The 16271-nt window shown below is 32.7% G+C and overlaps 2 protein-coding genes across 3 annotated transcripts in view; one reads left to right on the forward strand and one right to left on the reverse strand.

Annotated features, from left to right (window-relative positions):
- Positions 1–1427: 1427 nt before the first annotated feature.
- On the forward strand, positions 1428–16051 carry LOC143065479 (cyclic nucleotide-binding domain-containing protein 2-like). The gene is made up of 12 exons (XM_076239059.1): positions 1428–2093; positions 2783–2968; positions 5568–5737; positions 6179–6338; positions 8315–8463; positions 9435–9513; positions 9675–9740; positions 10336–10474; positions 11149–11243; positions 12125–12298; positions 13906–14066; positions 15030–16051. The coding sequence occupies exons 1-12, from the start codon at positions 1533–1535 to the stop codon at positions 15595–15597; spliced, it is 2508 nt and encodes an 835-aa protein (XP_076095174.1). The 5' UTR covers positions 1428–1532; the 3' UTR covers positions 15598–16051.
- LOC143065478 (integrin alpha-8-like) overlaps positions 15614–16271 on the reverse strand; it is a 36074-nt gene continuing 35416 nt past the window's right edge. For both annotated transcript variants that reach the window (XM_076239057.1, XM_076239058.1), the window contains exon 21: positions 15614–15942. In XM_076239057.1, the coding sequence (XP_076095172.1) occupies positions 15781–15942 (162 nt within the window). In that variant the 3' untranslated portion in view covers positions 15614–15780. The remainder of the gene's footprint in view (positions 15943–16271) is intronic.

The raw sequence follows: 16271 nt of genomic DNA on the forward strand, positions 1-16271 counted from the left end.
AAAACTCATTTCGTGTTTCAGATCTGTTTTATTAGTAAGGGGATGAACTAAAGTGTCTTTGGCAAACTTTGATACACGAATGTTATAAAGCATTGTAATTTCAGGTTAATAAAAATTGTTTTAATGACTGTTTTCAACTTATTTGCCTCTCTGTATTCGTGTTTTGTTAAAACGTGGATTTCCGACTTTATAGACTTGTGTTACTTGCAATGGGGTGTACGTGTCATGCAAAATGAAACATATTTACCAATCAAAGTGTTTGTATTCACTCGTTAATTGTGACCTTTCATGTTTTATCATATGCATTTTAAACGAATTAGTTTTTATAAAATTTAGTATCATTGCTCAAAAATTTATATTTATATATGGTGAAGAAATAAAGAAAAACTACTAGTATAAGATTCTAGAGAAAAAAAATATGTTTAAAGTGCACCGAATTAAACACTCCAAGCATCAACTTTTGATAGCACACTGACGTTCGACGAGACTAGCTTTATCAAAAGTTAGAGTGAAATCATGATTTATAGGATGACTACATAATCGTATATTGATGTCAGTTCATGTGTAATAATTGTCTTTTAAGACCGTATTAAAACCCAAAATCCTATTATCATGCGGGACAAAAAGCAGCATTAAGAATTCAATGCAAGTTGACAGAAGAAAGAAAATGAAACTTATCACATCTACAACATATTCATGGTATATAGAAAATAAATGAAATATACAAATATTTTATGTATTATGGCTGTCAAAAGGACATATATCGGAGATTTATTTCCTACGCTTCATCTATTTTGACTTTTCAATAGACCAGTTGAAGGGCTACGCTTTTTGAGTAATGTTATGAACTTTTGTTCTCCAAAATTGACATGAATATTAGGTACTTACAGGACAGATCATCTTCAGATCATCTACAAAAGCTGATCTTTAACGAAAAAAAATTTGACATAGGAACACATTTCTAATTTTGAAATGGAAATTTAAAGAAAAAACTGTACTGAAAGTGCAAACAATGTAACACAGATTTAGAATTCCTAAATGGTCACCAGGAATGAGATATATATATATATATATATATATATATATATATCTACCAATATATACCAATATATACCAAATAAAGCTTAAGACTCTACTGCAAGATAAAGGGGAATTGAAAATAAACTCATCAGGCATAACACATTATAAAAGTTAACCTGCGTACATCACAAACGTAACTAATCTCTGAAATCAACAAAATTCATTTAATTCAAGCTGGTTTCTTCAAAAGAAAAGGGTTTATAAAGGATCTATATTTATAAACATTTGTTGTCGTAATAAACAGCGAATGAAGTTAACAAATTTAGATTCGATATCAGTTATTCCATACACACACACGTTTAGAATTTTAATTAACTTTCAAATTTAAATGGTGGAAAAACATATTAAGTGGTAAAGAAATGCTAGTATGCAATGTTAAGGTTTAATTTATCTTTTTCTACATGAACAGAACGTTTGGATAAGGTATATTTGGAAGAGGAGAAAATCTCAGCATGGAAGACCATATCCAACAATGTGAGATTCAGTCGGATGCATTGAATCAAAAGAGAAAAGTTAGACTTTTACATTCGGCGCCTTGTAACCATAAGGGAAACAGAAAACGCGAGACTAGATCAAATAGCATCATCATCAGAGAGCCCAGAGTTGATCGAGACCAGAGATCATATAGCCCTACTGTAACACCGAATACTAAAGAAACCAGAAAAGAAAACGCCCGTAGCAGACCCCACAGTGTTATGTCGGGAAAAACTTCATCATCCGATGTTTGGTCGTCAAACAATGATTCCGTTTCTCTGTATATCAGTAAACCTGGATTGGCTAAACTAACAACTGTGCCCAATCATTGTGGACTTTCGAGATCACTGACATGGAATGCAAAAGATTGTTGTTATTGGGGAAGTACTACAGTCACAGAACAGCTGAGAGAGAAATACCATCACAGAAAACTGAAGAAAAGAGATCAACCAGGATCAGAACGACAGAGATCCAAAGGCGGTGTATTCACCCTACTGGATGACGAGAAGGAGACAAAACAGGTGGAAGTACCGGGGCAGGTAAATACATGTGCTAGTATATATAAACACATTCGAATTTTAGAACATATAACTGAAATCCTCAACCTATATGTACACACCATACTTATATGCATAAAACTAAATAGAGATACACAATAATAGATGATTATAAGACGTTTGATATAAATCATTGAGACAGCAAACCAACGACAAATGTCGTAACGTTAAACAGGTAGGAGTACTGGGTCAGGTGAATATATATATAAAAAAAAATGAAATATATTCCTGAATTTTTGAATTTCCAATCTATATACACACCATACTTGATATGTAATAAAACTATCTAGCAATATACATAGAAGTAAAAATTGAAGAGGAAATAAGATGTTTAATACAATCAGTGAGACAGCAACCCCACGATGAAAGTAACAAAAAATACATCTAATGAGCAACATATAGCTTTCAAAGATTTACAGGTTACAAGATGTAAATCGCACCGAGTCTGAAGAAATGTTATAATAAAAGAATACATACACACATGGCTGTTTTTTGCTCTTTGGTCGGGTTGTTGTCTCTTTGACACATTCCCCTTTTTTATTTTCAATTTTATAACAGCGAGGTGAATGTTCTAGTTAGCTCCGTCTCACTGCGACTTTGAGATGAAGCACATACGTAAAAGCGCTGTTCATTCACGATAGGTGAATTTAATTTACAAAGTTATATTTTAGGCTATAAAACGTTTCCGAACGGCTGTGATTGTAGTAAAACTTGTAATAAGATGGTTTGAAGCGATCACAGAAAACAGCTATACAAAGACACCACGAACGGCAGCAGAACATCAATATTACACTTTATATACAAGTTTAGAGGCTCAAAAGCTAGCATTTAACAAGAACTTGTTTGTTCGTGAACAAGTAAGTAGTTGCTTACATTAGAATTAGAATTTCTCGTAAATTATCAAACAGACAGTTCAGCTATATATCTCCAACCCTGTTCCTTACCTGGAACAGTGGATAACACTACAGCACAAGAACACTCTATAAAAATCACTTTTAAAGGGCTTTTATCATCAGAAAACAACACTTTAACAAAAACACACAAGACCTGAGAGTATAGTGTTGATTGTCTTTTTTAGTTCAGATGTATTTCTCTTTTGCCATTGCGTTGTTAGTTAAATTTTTGACTTATGAGTATGAATGTCCTTTTTTGGTATCTTTTTCTCCCTTTTAAATCGGTTACCTTTTAGAATAAGTTTAATTAATGGGACAAGGTTAACCGGATCTTATCTAAACGTACGGACCCAATAAACAACATCACCGTCCTATATAGTCAATTTGGAATCCAGTTTTCTGTTATTGGATGGGGGCATGCCAATTGTCTTCAATTAAAAATCGGCCTTCTTTTACTTTAAGGGTCCCTATACTTTAGAGTAACAGTTCATTCATGGTTATGGTTAGGTTAGGTTAGGAGATGTTTTAGGTTAGGGTTAGGTTTTAGGGTTAGGTTTTAGGGTTAGAGCTAGTGTTAGGTTTACGTATGGGTTAGGGTAAGGTTTGGGGTTTAGGAAAGTTTAGTATAGCTCTATATGGGTTGGGACCCCTAAAGTAAAAGAAGGCCTAAAAATCAACTGTTTCCCAGGTCAAACTTTTTAATTCCCTTTTTTAACATAGTCCGTTCTGGATGCAATCTTACCGTAAACATTATTATCGTCTATAAGATTTTCATTTCTAGTACTTGACAGGCATAGCCATTTATTTTCCCGCTGTCATTTATATATCGTTTTTTTTTAACTTTCATGCGCGTAGCTACGTTTACGTCAAAACGCCCGGGCGTACACTTGAATTTGGTAAAAAAAAATATTTTCATATAAATAAAAATAAAGGAATTGGTACATCAACATTCTAATTCTTTCTTCAATGGCTTGTAATTGCGAATAAAAAAGTGACGAAAATTAGTTTCATATTATTTCTGTCAAATTCTAAATATACTGTTAATTCTATACTCTCTCTCCTTAATTTTTTTAAGCAATTCATTATGAGGTAAAATTCGATTCAGTGGCGGATCCAGAACTTTCCCTAAAGGGGGGGGGGGGGCGCTGACTGACCTAAGGGGTAGGGGGCCGCTCCAGTCATACTTCAATGATTCCCTATATAATCAACCAAATTTTTCCCACGAAAGGGGGGCCCGGTTCCCCCAGGCCCCCCTGGATCCGCCTATGGATATGTGACTTTCATTTTTTGTCGAGCCATTGACATTTATGTCGCGAAAGCGAGCTATTTTGATCGTAAATTTCGTCGGCAGTGCCAATATTATAACTATGTACATGCAGGTTCATTACGTTGTTTTAGTTTTAAGATATAAATAACTTTGTCAAACATTTGTGCAATTTTACGGTAGCTGGACAAAAACTGTTGATGCTCAAACGAGTATCCAGAGCATAATGACGAAATTATATATATATGATGAGTTTTCCCGTATTTTTTTTTTTTTTATCTTTTTTTCCTTTACAGTCTGACGTTAAAATATAACATAACAATTACTTTGTTAAACCTTCGTCGAATTCACTTAAACTTCCTTGAAGTTTTTTTTTCATGGTTAATTTCAGAAGCCATTTTTTTCCGTTTCTATTTTAGTTTTAGCGCGATTTAAGTCAGACGATAGGATCACTGTATTTGTCAAAGTTGAAACATGATACATTTTATAAATATACATAAGTGTGTCTTTCTTTTCTCTTCGTTGTAATCATTGATTTAAATGTACTCAAATAATTGTTATCATTTTGTAATCATTGTACCAAATTTAACTTGTGATTAATCTGCCTGTAATGGGCGTCTTTAATTGACAATAAAATATATTTGATTTGATTTGATTTGGTCACCGTTTAGTAACATATTGCAAGCTTTCAAATAGTTGTAAGATCTAGTTACGTTGTTACATCAGATCGACAGATGCAGAAGCCATCGCTTTGCTAGGTTCAATTTCAGATGAAAACATTTTACGAAAGAAGTCGAGAACACTTTTCTGCGATTGATCCATCTTGTTTTCATAAAGTAAAAAAATTCTAAATGAAAGACCACGCATACTGCTTCGGTAATGATTGAAGGTTATCCACGGCTCCCTTTAATCATAGTTTAAGGTAACTGGTTTGGAGGTTTATTCCAAATTAAACCAATGACCTTCATTAGATTCATTCTAAATAGATTTTAAACACAAAAATAGATTAAACATAAAAAATAAATTATATTGAATCTAAAAAATGTTGTTATTGGTGAGTTTTCAATGACAGGAATTTTATGACATTCTCTATTACTCTAAAACTTCCGGAGGCTTGTCCCTGCTTATCAACTTCCAGTATTTATTTTTTTGGCCTGGAACCGTTTGGGCATTCAGGCCCCTTACCGAGGTTCGGGCGTACACGTAAAAATAACCTAGCTACGCCACTGACTTTTGCTACATGAATGCAACTACGTTTCATTTTTATTTTATTCTTAATCTTACTAAACTATGTTTAAGGCATTTGCGCGAGTACCAAAATGGGCATCACACATACTTGGAACAGAACCACAGGAGAGGTCAGAGAGTGATTGTAGACGTATCCATGCTTTGCTTCGTGGACTAAAGAGCTTCGACAAATTCACAGAACAAATCCAACTGTCGATGTGCAAGAGCTTCAGCTACCAAAGGTAAGGTGGTCAAACGGAACAAATTCAACTGTCTATGCGCAAGAGTTTCAGCTACCAAAGGTAAGGTGGTCAAACGGAACAAATTCAACTGTCTATGCGCAAGAGTTTCAGCTACCAAAGGTAAGGTGGTCAAACGGAACAAATTCAACTGTCTATGCGCAAGAGTTTCAGCTACCAAAGGTAAGGTGGTCAAACGGAACAAATTCAACTGTCTACGCGCAAAAGTTTCAGCTACCAAAGGTAAGGTGATCAAGTGCAATCAAAATTCAGAAAAAAATGTCACCAGTGACTAAGGAAAAATAATAAGCATTTCAACTACATATAATCCATGCGTTGTGAAATAAAAAAATAATAGATTTAATATTGCAAAACCATTTTGTTCATGAATGAAAATAAATTCAGTTGTCAAATAATATCTGACTTTTTTCACTTTATTTCCAGGGTAAAATCCGGTCGAGTTATACTTCGCCGAGGACATGTCGGGTTTAATTATTACTTTATCTATTCTGGATCTGTGTTTGTCAACATAGAAGACGTGAACATAGATGGAAATAAGTTTGACAGGACAGTATCGGTTCTTGTCAGAGGAGATGCTTTTGGTGTGAGTTTAATTTCTAATGTCAGTTACATTTCCAGAAATAGCAAATATATACAGAACAAAAATATTCAATAGCCTATATATGTATGTTGTCGAGCTTTTCTCCTGTTTCGTAGCGAGTACAAATAAATTTTAGATTTTCTGACAAAATATACACATATTGTGTTTATCCTGAAATTACTCCGAACACATGAAAATTTAGTTATTAAAATCTAAATCATTGTCTCTAATTTCTCAAAGAAACCTTTAGTAGAAACGCTGACGGCGAAGAGGACCCCAAAATGAACTGGTTTGGAAACAGAAATATTCATATTACCACTCGCTCAACATGGAAGTTCGGTAACAGGAGACTTTATTTGTACAAGTACAAATAAATCAAATTTTTTTTTGTATACCTGTAATTTGCACAATAGTTGGTTCATTGCAGGATAAATATATATAAATAGGAAAATAAAAATAAGGCTGAAAATGGCATTTTCAGTCATATTTCCCCCCCTATTTTGCCGGTGCACAGCGTGGACAAAATTTAAAAACTTTTCAATATATATTAATATATACGAATAAAATCTGTGTCAAAAAAAAATTCAACTGGGATAAAGATAAGTGGGGTTAATTTGTTGAATTTGGAAGTATACTTTTTAACAAATTGTCGGAATTCCTATGGAAACGAACTGCGCCTCTCATTGTCGACCTCTTTTTTCATACACGTGTCATAACTAGGAAATCAAAGAAGCCAGATCAATTTATTTTACATTCAGAAATATTGATGATCTTCTTTTTATTTAAAAATTAAGATTGGGGTTCCATTGGTATATCCCCCAGAACTAGAAACAACTGTTTATAAGCCTGGTATCTTTGATAATTATAAAAATGTCGAAATGTTCTATTTTTTATTTGCGTATTTCTCTGTTCTGAATGTTCTTTCATATATTTGTACTGTAGTCCTGTCATTTAGGTGTTATATTTAATATTGCCATAAAAGTACGAGATTCGGCTAGCCACAAAACCAGGTTCAATTCACTTTGTTTCTCTTAAAATGTCCTGTACCAGGAAAATGGCCGTTTTTATCTAATAGTTTTTTTCTGTGTGTATTGCATTGTCGTCTTTTTTTTTGCAATTCAGCGTTTCTGTTGTTTCGTTGTTTTCCTCTTATAGTGTATGTGTTTCTCTCAATCGATTTATGACTTTCGAACAGCGGTATACTACTGTTGCGTTTATTTTAGAATTATAACTCAAGTTTCGTTGTTTTCCTCTTATAGTGGATGTGTTTCTCTCAGTTTAAGTTGGTAACCCGGATTTGTTTTCTCTCAATCGATTTATGACTTTCGAACAGCGGTATACTACTGTTGCGTTTATTTTAGAATTATAACTCAAATTTGACATGTGCTGTCATCTCAGTACCAGAATCTCTGAAAAGCGAGACGATTTTAATTTTGAAATTATCAATGTCCCCGTCCTTAGTAGCAATATAACAACTTCACCTGCATATTCGACATACATTTTCCAACTCATTCGGTATTCAAGAGAATGCAGCTGCTACCCAGACTTTATTTAACGTCACCAGTGTCTGAGCAGAATATTGATGAACAATGGTTATGCCAAAGAACATCTCGTTCTTTTTCTAAAACTCTGTCTCACACGGTATCTTGAGATCACAATGTGTCGAGATTACTCCAATGAGTCAATGAGTTAACTCTGCATGTAAAAGTTATCTTTGTCAAATTGTTGATAGGTTACTTCAATGAATCATCTCTGCAGCACATTGTTTAAAGGAGGCCATTCTGTGTCGAGGTTACGAAGTCAACTCTTCAACACAAGGTATCAGGAGTTAACTGTTGAAATCTATATAACAGGAACTGGCTCTGTTGCAGAATATAAGGAGAACAGAATCAATAACATGCCGGGAAAACTGTGATCTGTATTGCAGGCACATGTCTGTTTCGTAGACTGTAAAGTTATTGTTCTAATCTATATTACAGGAACTAGCCCTGTTGCAGAATATACGGAGAACAGCATCAATAACATGTCGGGAAAACTGTGAATTACTGTATGTTGACAAGGAAACTTTTGCCAAAGTTTGTCCGCAAATATTTGAAAAAGAAATGGAAGAAAAAGAACAATTTTTGATGTAAGCTATTGAAATTCAAAGTTGATTTGCTTTAGTAACTAAGATTTGAACATGGTTGATTTATCCCAAAGTAACACAAAAAATAGACATACAAAGATAAAAAGAATAATATAAATTCATCTTAGCTTCCCCTATTGTGACATTTCCATTTCTATGTAGCAACATTCCATCAGTATCTGCATAAGGAGTATATATGGATTCGGTTGATACGATATTTGAATGCTTGCATTATGTCTCTTTGGGTTTCCTTCTCTCGATTTTGTCAATATAACGGATCTATAAACAGTTTTCATACAAGTGTGAGGTATAGGTAGCTCTTAAACCAGATTTAAAACACGATTTTCGTCAGAAAAAGCCTGTACCCAGTCAGGAATATGACAGTTGTTTTTCACTCATAATCCGTTGATCGCTAGCGTTTGGTTTGTGTCAGTTTTTTTAAGGACTTCCCCTTTTTGAATTTGCTTTGGAGTTTCAAGAGTATCACGTGAACGCACTCGAGTTGCTACTAAGTATTCGGAACAACTCTTAGTAACTCAAGGGGAAGGCCCTGACTAAGCATAAAAAAGAAAAAAAATCTGATTGGTTTGACGTCATTCAAGGGTTTCTCGAGTTCAACCCTGGCTCAGTGAGGGTTGGAACCGGGGTAAGAAGGATTATCTCGAGAGTTTCGAGTAATCTCGGATTGTTGAAACCCGAGTTAGTAAAGTTAACTCTAGAGTTTCAAGTGAACTCAGACTTTTGAGTTTGAATATACCTTTGATATCTTTCACCTATTTTTATACTAAGTAGTTTATATTTTATTTTTCATGTTTATATGCTTGTATAAATATTGTTAGTGTTATCATAAGCTTCAATTGCCTGGCTGATATAGTATACTATTGCTGATCCATTGAAATGTAATTGTGATGATATATATTATGTATATTGTATCAGGATGAATTTATCTTATCTTTATCTTACAATTCTTGTAGGAGTTTACGTGTATTTAGAAACGATATTTGGAATAAAGAAATGTTAAAAGGACTTTGTGCTGATGCTCAAATCCAACAAGTAAGTGCAGATAGTTCAAACAGTTTTATGTTGTATTTATTGTGGTTTAATTAATATATTGCCTTACTTTAGTACCATGGTTGGAATTGAGTAAAATACTTTTTATAATATAGTAATTGAAGGTGTAAATGACTAATTGTTTATATTTATCATTGTGACAGTACAAAACCAACAAAGTGGTTTCAATAGACAGTGAAGATGAGGAATGGATTTACATCTGTATGGAGGTAGGATATTTGAAAAAATAGTAAATAACAAAAATACCAACTCCGAGGAAAATTTATAAACAGAAAATCCTTTATGCTTAGTCCGTTTCTGTGTATGTTAAATTTTAATGTTGTGTCGTTGTTCTCCTCTTATATTTAATGCGTTTCCCTCAGTTTTAGTTTTTTACCCCAATTTTGTTTTTTTCTTCCATAGATTTACGAGTTTTGAACAGCGGTATACTACTGTTGCCTTTATTTATCCATTAAATGAAAAAAATGAAAATCTCAAACACATCATTTTGGTTAATGTACAAACAGAAATTTAGACTTCTTAAAAAAAATAATCACATATTGACATTGAAACAGATATTTAATTATTAACGTCTACTATTGAGAATGTTTCCAACAAAATGCAAGATGCATGAAATAATCTGCATCATCTTTGTCATCACACTCTATTTTCATCATAAGATGATTGTGTAATACAAACTTGTTTTCACTACAAACGATGATAACAAATGCAAAATAATATTATACAATAGAAAGAATTGAAAGAAGACAGGAACGTCAATTGATTCTCAGTTATTTGAATATGTTATCAACATTACATCAACAGGGTAAATGTTCAGTAATTAGACGATTGGAGTTGGATAAGACACATCATCACAGAAAGAAGGAAAGACATTCAACACCAGTTTTGTCAGATGAAATCATAAATATTATAACCAATATCAATAAAATCAACGAAGATGAAGGTTTGTATATGTGAATAACTATGTGATGATATTTTTATTTGAAACGATAATAACGTGGGGAGTAGGTTTAAGGGAAACAACTTTTATCCTTTTCAAAATAAATACTAGTATTTAAAATAATTATAAAATTACGAGGACTTTTAGGAATATTTGGTCCTCAATGCTCTTTAACTTTGTACTTTATTTGGCCTTTTTAACTTTTTTTTATTCGAGCGTCACTGATGAGTCTTTTGTAGACGAAACTCGCGTCTGGCGTAAATACATATATTAAATCCTAGTATCTATAATGAGTTTATTTGTGATCAAACTTTTTAAAATATATAAGATGAGAAGCTCCAACACCTTACTGTTAGTTCAATAGAGACCCAAAACAGTTGCCATATGAGGAAAATACCAAATGCACAACAATCAGAATTTAAATGTAAATACTAGACAGATGCTAAATAACTCAGATAAGACCTGTCAACAAACGATCGTCAACATTGTGCAAAAGTCTAGTAATACTAAGAATTTAAAATACAAATGAAACAATGAAAACAGCTACAATTGAATATAAGGAGAGATGACTTTAAATGGGATAGGTCAGATATTTAAATCTGCAATGATACCTTTACTAAAAGATTCTATGAAGTATTTGAATTTATACTGAATGATAACTCTGCATGTTTTATAAGAAGAGGAAGAGGAAGAAGAAGACTCATCTGATGAAGAGGCAACAAAAGAAAGAATGTTAGAATCAATGGCACTAGATTATAGACGTGACGGAAAGGTGAATAATTCTCTCTATATGTTTTTGTCAACTATCTTGCTAGGGATATTATCTACTATCTAAAAGTGTTCCTTTATACTACTTTCGGAATGAATTAATATTTTTTTCAGTCCATGTAGAAATAACATCAAATATGTGGTACACACTGAATAGCCCACATAGCGTTTTAATCTAAAAGTATGCACAACAGTTTTGTGTTATTTCGAACAGATAGATACAATATTACAAGAATTTCTTATAATCTAATTTAAAGTTCCATTTTTAAGGAGTAAATCCCTCAGTTTTGACCTTACCGAATGAGATTTATAACCTAAATTGTATTTGATAGGATCAACATGACGGGATGGTACAATATCTGATTATCCTTCTGGTGCTCATGAGATCACTAACATTATTTAGTGGGATTTATGATGCTCAGACTTCAGTTTTCTATTTAGTATTGTTGACTTCAGTTTTTTTTTTATATGATTCCAAAGATATATGGTAGAAAATGCTAATATATGAGACACTGCGAATTATTTCAGATGAACAGTATTGTACATATTTATCTTGGATATCGATAAACTGAGACCATGTGATAGGCAGCTAACTTGTGGTCAAACAACTACATAATGTTGTTGATTTTAATATGTTAGCTGGTGCCACACCCTTGAGTCCATCTAGCATGGGTCAAGACCTTTACGTTCAATTTCAAGAAAAAGCGATGATATGATATATAGTTCTGTCTCTGTATATCATCCTTAATTTTTAGAACATACGACATACAAGGACTCTATGCATATTTAGTGATTTTTATAATAATCAAGTTTCAATTTCAATGAATAAATTAAGTAAATATATTCATATTTCTCTAATACAATGCCACTTGTTCTCTCTTGCAGCGTAAAAAAATGGAAGAAAAAGCTGACGACAATAAAGAAGTAGAAAAGAAGAAGTTGATGTCCTTGACAGGTCCTACAACTCTGACATCGTTAATGACCCAAGATAAGAAAAGCAAAGATGGAAAGGATTATATTTATGTTCATATAGGTGAACTAAAGAAAAACGAAATATTTGTAAGTTATCTCATAAAGCTCTTTTTATTAGAACACGACGTTATGAAAATTATACAGTCCTGATAACAACAAATTGTGTCTTTAGTTTTCTATGTTGTGTTTTGTTTTCAATTATTTGTCTGGTTTTTTTCTTTCTTCATTTTTATGAGTTTGAATGTCACTCTTGTATCTTTCGCCTCCCTTTTATACTAAGAAACAACAGACGTTTATCTCATAATTTAATTTAAGAAGATACAAATCAAATTAAAAAACATCAAAGGTGGAAATTGATATGTAAGCATCACATGCTTTGCTAATCCACTCAGTCAAAATGCCACAATGGATAATATGACATAATCGCTAATTTACAGATTATACAAGCAATTCGTAAAATGGACTGAAAATTATATGTGATGTCGGTTTCAGTCGGTTTTTTTTTCAATTACTCCTGTCGAAACAGTGTTTTGTATCAGTAACACAACCCTGTTATAAAGTCCGTATAGTACGTACAAGATCGAAACGTATTAATCATATCACCTTGCGATAGGGCAAGGATACTGATGCAAAAGGTGAGATCGTATGTTATATATTCTGCTCCCTGAAATGTCGATTTCTCATCATAAAATCAAAGAAGCTATTTTTTAGTTGAGGTTCTGTATGCATTCTTCTTCATAAAAGTCGGACAGTATTGATGCACCATTAGAATCTCTTGAAATACCAACTACATGTTGAAATATCAAATGAAAAATATTTTATCAAAATATCTAGCAATTTTATGGTATCATCTTCTTTGTATTAAATGTCGGAATCAGTGTGGTTCTCAACAATGCAAGATTGAAAGAAAATATGTCTTACACTGTTGATTAAACATAAAAAAAATTACCTTGATACAAATAATGGAAAAGTCAAGATTTGAACGACATTCTTAATGGTCTTGTTGCCTCGTTTTAGAATATTTCCAACTGTTATCATAAATTCAACTTTGTGTCTACATTAAATACACAAAATTCGGGCGATATCTTTCTGCGCCAAAATGAACTCATTTCCGCTAAAACTTATTTGCACCAATGCTGCTATTGCGCCACTCCAATTTAAGAATGAAAGGTATCATTTGCGCCAATAGAAAAATCATCTAATTGTTCGAATTTTATGAATATATATTTATTTTTAATTATACAGTTATATATATATCAACTAAATGATTGATTCCCTCCTCGATCGCTCCAAATCTTTTTTTTATTAATTTTTTAAATGTTCTCCATCAAGTTTGAAGAGCTCTGAATTAATTTGTTTAGAAGGTAGCTCAGATAACAGATCAGTTGCTGAGTCGGTTCATATACATCACTACCTTCAAAATTGAGCTTTGAACGTTCATGCTATTCCAGAAAAACGCGACAGATGCATGACGTTTATCAAATGTTGTATTAATGCGACTGTCATACAAGTGAAAGGTAAAGCAAGCTATAAAACGTTTTATGCACCATCAAGAAAAAAATGCACGTACCAAGTCAGGAATATGGCAGTTGGTATCTATTTGTTTTATGGGTTTTTGCAAAAACACAGATATGCGAATAAGATGACATTTGACATCTTTGTGGGATATTTGGTTTATATTTTATATATTTCAGAATTTTTACGCTATTTTATATCCATCGAGAGCTCCTCCTCACAGCTCGGTGATTTTAGTCAGCACCGGCTCAACATTAATGCGGATTAGGAGAAAAGTGTTCTTTAAAATAGCTACAAGAGAAGCTAAAGCTTTAGCCAACAATGTTGCAAAACTTGAAAGGTATTTTATTAGTTATTATATGAATTTAGTTTATAAGAAGTTTGAAAATTCATACAATGATTAAAAGAAATTACAAATCAAGGTAAAAAGTTATCAAAGGTACCAGGATTATAATTTAGTACGCCAGACACAATTTGAGGGAATCACACGAATTTCACAAAAGAGCAAGATTGGGTACGTCTACAAGGTAAATGGATCCTGCTGGGAATGCATTACCCGCCATGAATCTACACTTAGTCAAAATGCCACTATCGGGAATAGGTAAAATTACACATAGACGACTAATCTTACATCGTTCGATTTAGATTTAAAACATGTCTTCATAAGAAAATGCCTATACCAAGTGAGGAATATGTCAATTGTTATCCATTCGTTTGATGCGTATAGCTTTTGATTTTGCCATTTGATTAGAGACTTTCCTCTTTGAATTTTCCTCTGAGTTCAGTATTTTGTGATGTTTTTACAAATATAATATCTTTTCAGTAATGATAAGGTTAAATAACTAATGTACAGGTACTTTTTAGCTGGTTATAATATCTGGATATTGCCTCTTTTGCAAATTTCCTGTATTTTACATGGACATCGTCAAAGAATATTTAATCTTTTAAAAAATGCAAATTAAGATATTTGTATCATCTAGCTCAGTTTAAAAGATCTTGGGATCAAGATAAAAAAAAAAGATGAGTTATGCTATCCACCAAAGACAATGAACGTACATGCAATCAATAATCATCAATATAAGAAGAGTGTTAGAATTTTAGAGGTACCCGGGTCTATTGATAAGTCCTTAACACGGGACCCTATATTTCAATTCATAAGTGTAACATTATTTGAATTACTTGATTTCCTTCCTGATACATTTGTTCCGTGTCACTTTTCATAATGTTCAATCGTCGTGAAAATGACCGATATTAGAAAATTTAGCCTTACATCCATTTTAACTAGCTTGATTTAAATTTATAGATTTGTGACTGACGAACAGCTTCTTGAAGCCTATAAAGAGATGGCCAGCTGGGATGAATTCAAGTATCGAGTTGTACAAGAATCTGTTGGTCCAAACAAAGAAAACTTGAGAAAGAAGTTAACCCATCATCAAATACGCGTAGTTCATGAGCGACGGGAAAGGTCACACAAATTGTTAAAGACACTAGAGAAAAATAACAAAATAGCTAAAAAGATTGAAGAAAAAGAAGATAGCGAAGAAAGAGAAAAAAGAAACAAAATGTTGGAAAATTTGAGACTAAAACAGAAGTCTGTAAGTGAACAACAGTTCCAACTGTGTAAAATTGTAAGGAAGGATAGAAACGATACCGTAATAGGCAGACGCACAGTGACTTCATCGATGACATCAGCACAACCGGTTAATCCAGTGCTACAAGAAATCCGTGACGTTCGTGATGCACCTGCATTGGATTGTTTACCGAAAAGGAGAATGTCAAGGAGATATTCACAAACAACATCGTTAGGTGCCTGTTTACCGCTTCCATCCGACAAACCAATACCAAGCAACTTTTCATTAGATTATAAATGACAAAACGTCACATAAATAAACGCACAAATTCAGATTTATTAAGTTTCAACAACTGCAGATAATATTTCATTTGTTAAACAAATCCAATGATTTGACAGTTGAATTAATGTTAATGTTAATATGTTCATAGTATTTTTAATATCTGTAACAAACTGTGTGTAATTTATCTGAAATAAATGTCCTCTACGTTTCGTGCAAAATTACTTCATCTGATCGCGACATTACTTTGGACAAAGCTTTTGATCTAGCATTTTCAAGCCTTTGCGTTTTTCGTTTCTCATAATATTGGCTCTTTCTCTTATATTCGTTCACTTGTTCTCTCTTCTTCCGCTTGAAGAATCCAACCTTTAGGAAAGAAAAAAAACAATTTTGTAAATATACTTTCGGTCAAATTTTCAGTTTAAATCATGTATACATATCCATCATTAAAATCATACTAAGAAGTATTGTATTATTCTTTGAAAAAGACAAAAAAAATAATCAGAAATATAAACAAAACTAAATATCAACAGAAAGAAGATACGGCAATGACATAGCACCCCAATGACCTGCACAAATCACTTTCAATCAAAAGTTATAGAAGATTTATATTGTTGGTGAGAATATTATAATATATATATATATATATAAACATAGTTTAGATTTTCAAATAAATTTAAAGTTGAAAATACAAC

The sequence above is a fragment of the Mytilus galloprovincialis genome, chromosome 2 (genome assembly GCF_965363235.1).
Source record: "Mytilus galloprovincialis chromosome 2, xbMytGall1.hap1.1, whole genome shotgun sequence".
NCBI lineage: Eukaryota > Metazoa > Mollusca > Bivalvia > Mytilida > Mytilidae > Mytilus > Mytilus galloprovincialis.

Coding starts and splice junctions, on each gene's coding strand:
- LOC143065479 (XM_076239059.1), top strand. CDS start 1,533: ATGGAAGACCATATCCAACAATGTGAGATTCAGTCGGATGCATTGAAT. Junction 8,464..9,434: donor GAAAAAGAACAATTTTTGAT/GTAAGCTATTGA, acceptor CAATTCTTGTAG/GAGTTTACGTGTATTTAGAA. Junction 11,244..12,124: donor ATTATAGACGTGACGGAAAG/GTGAATAATTCT, acceptor TCTCTCTTGCAG/CGTAAAAAAATGGAAGAAAA.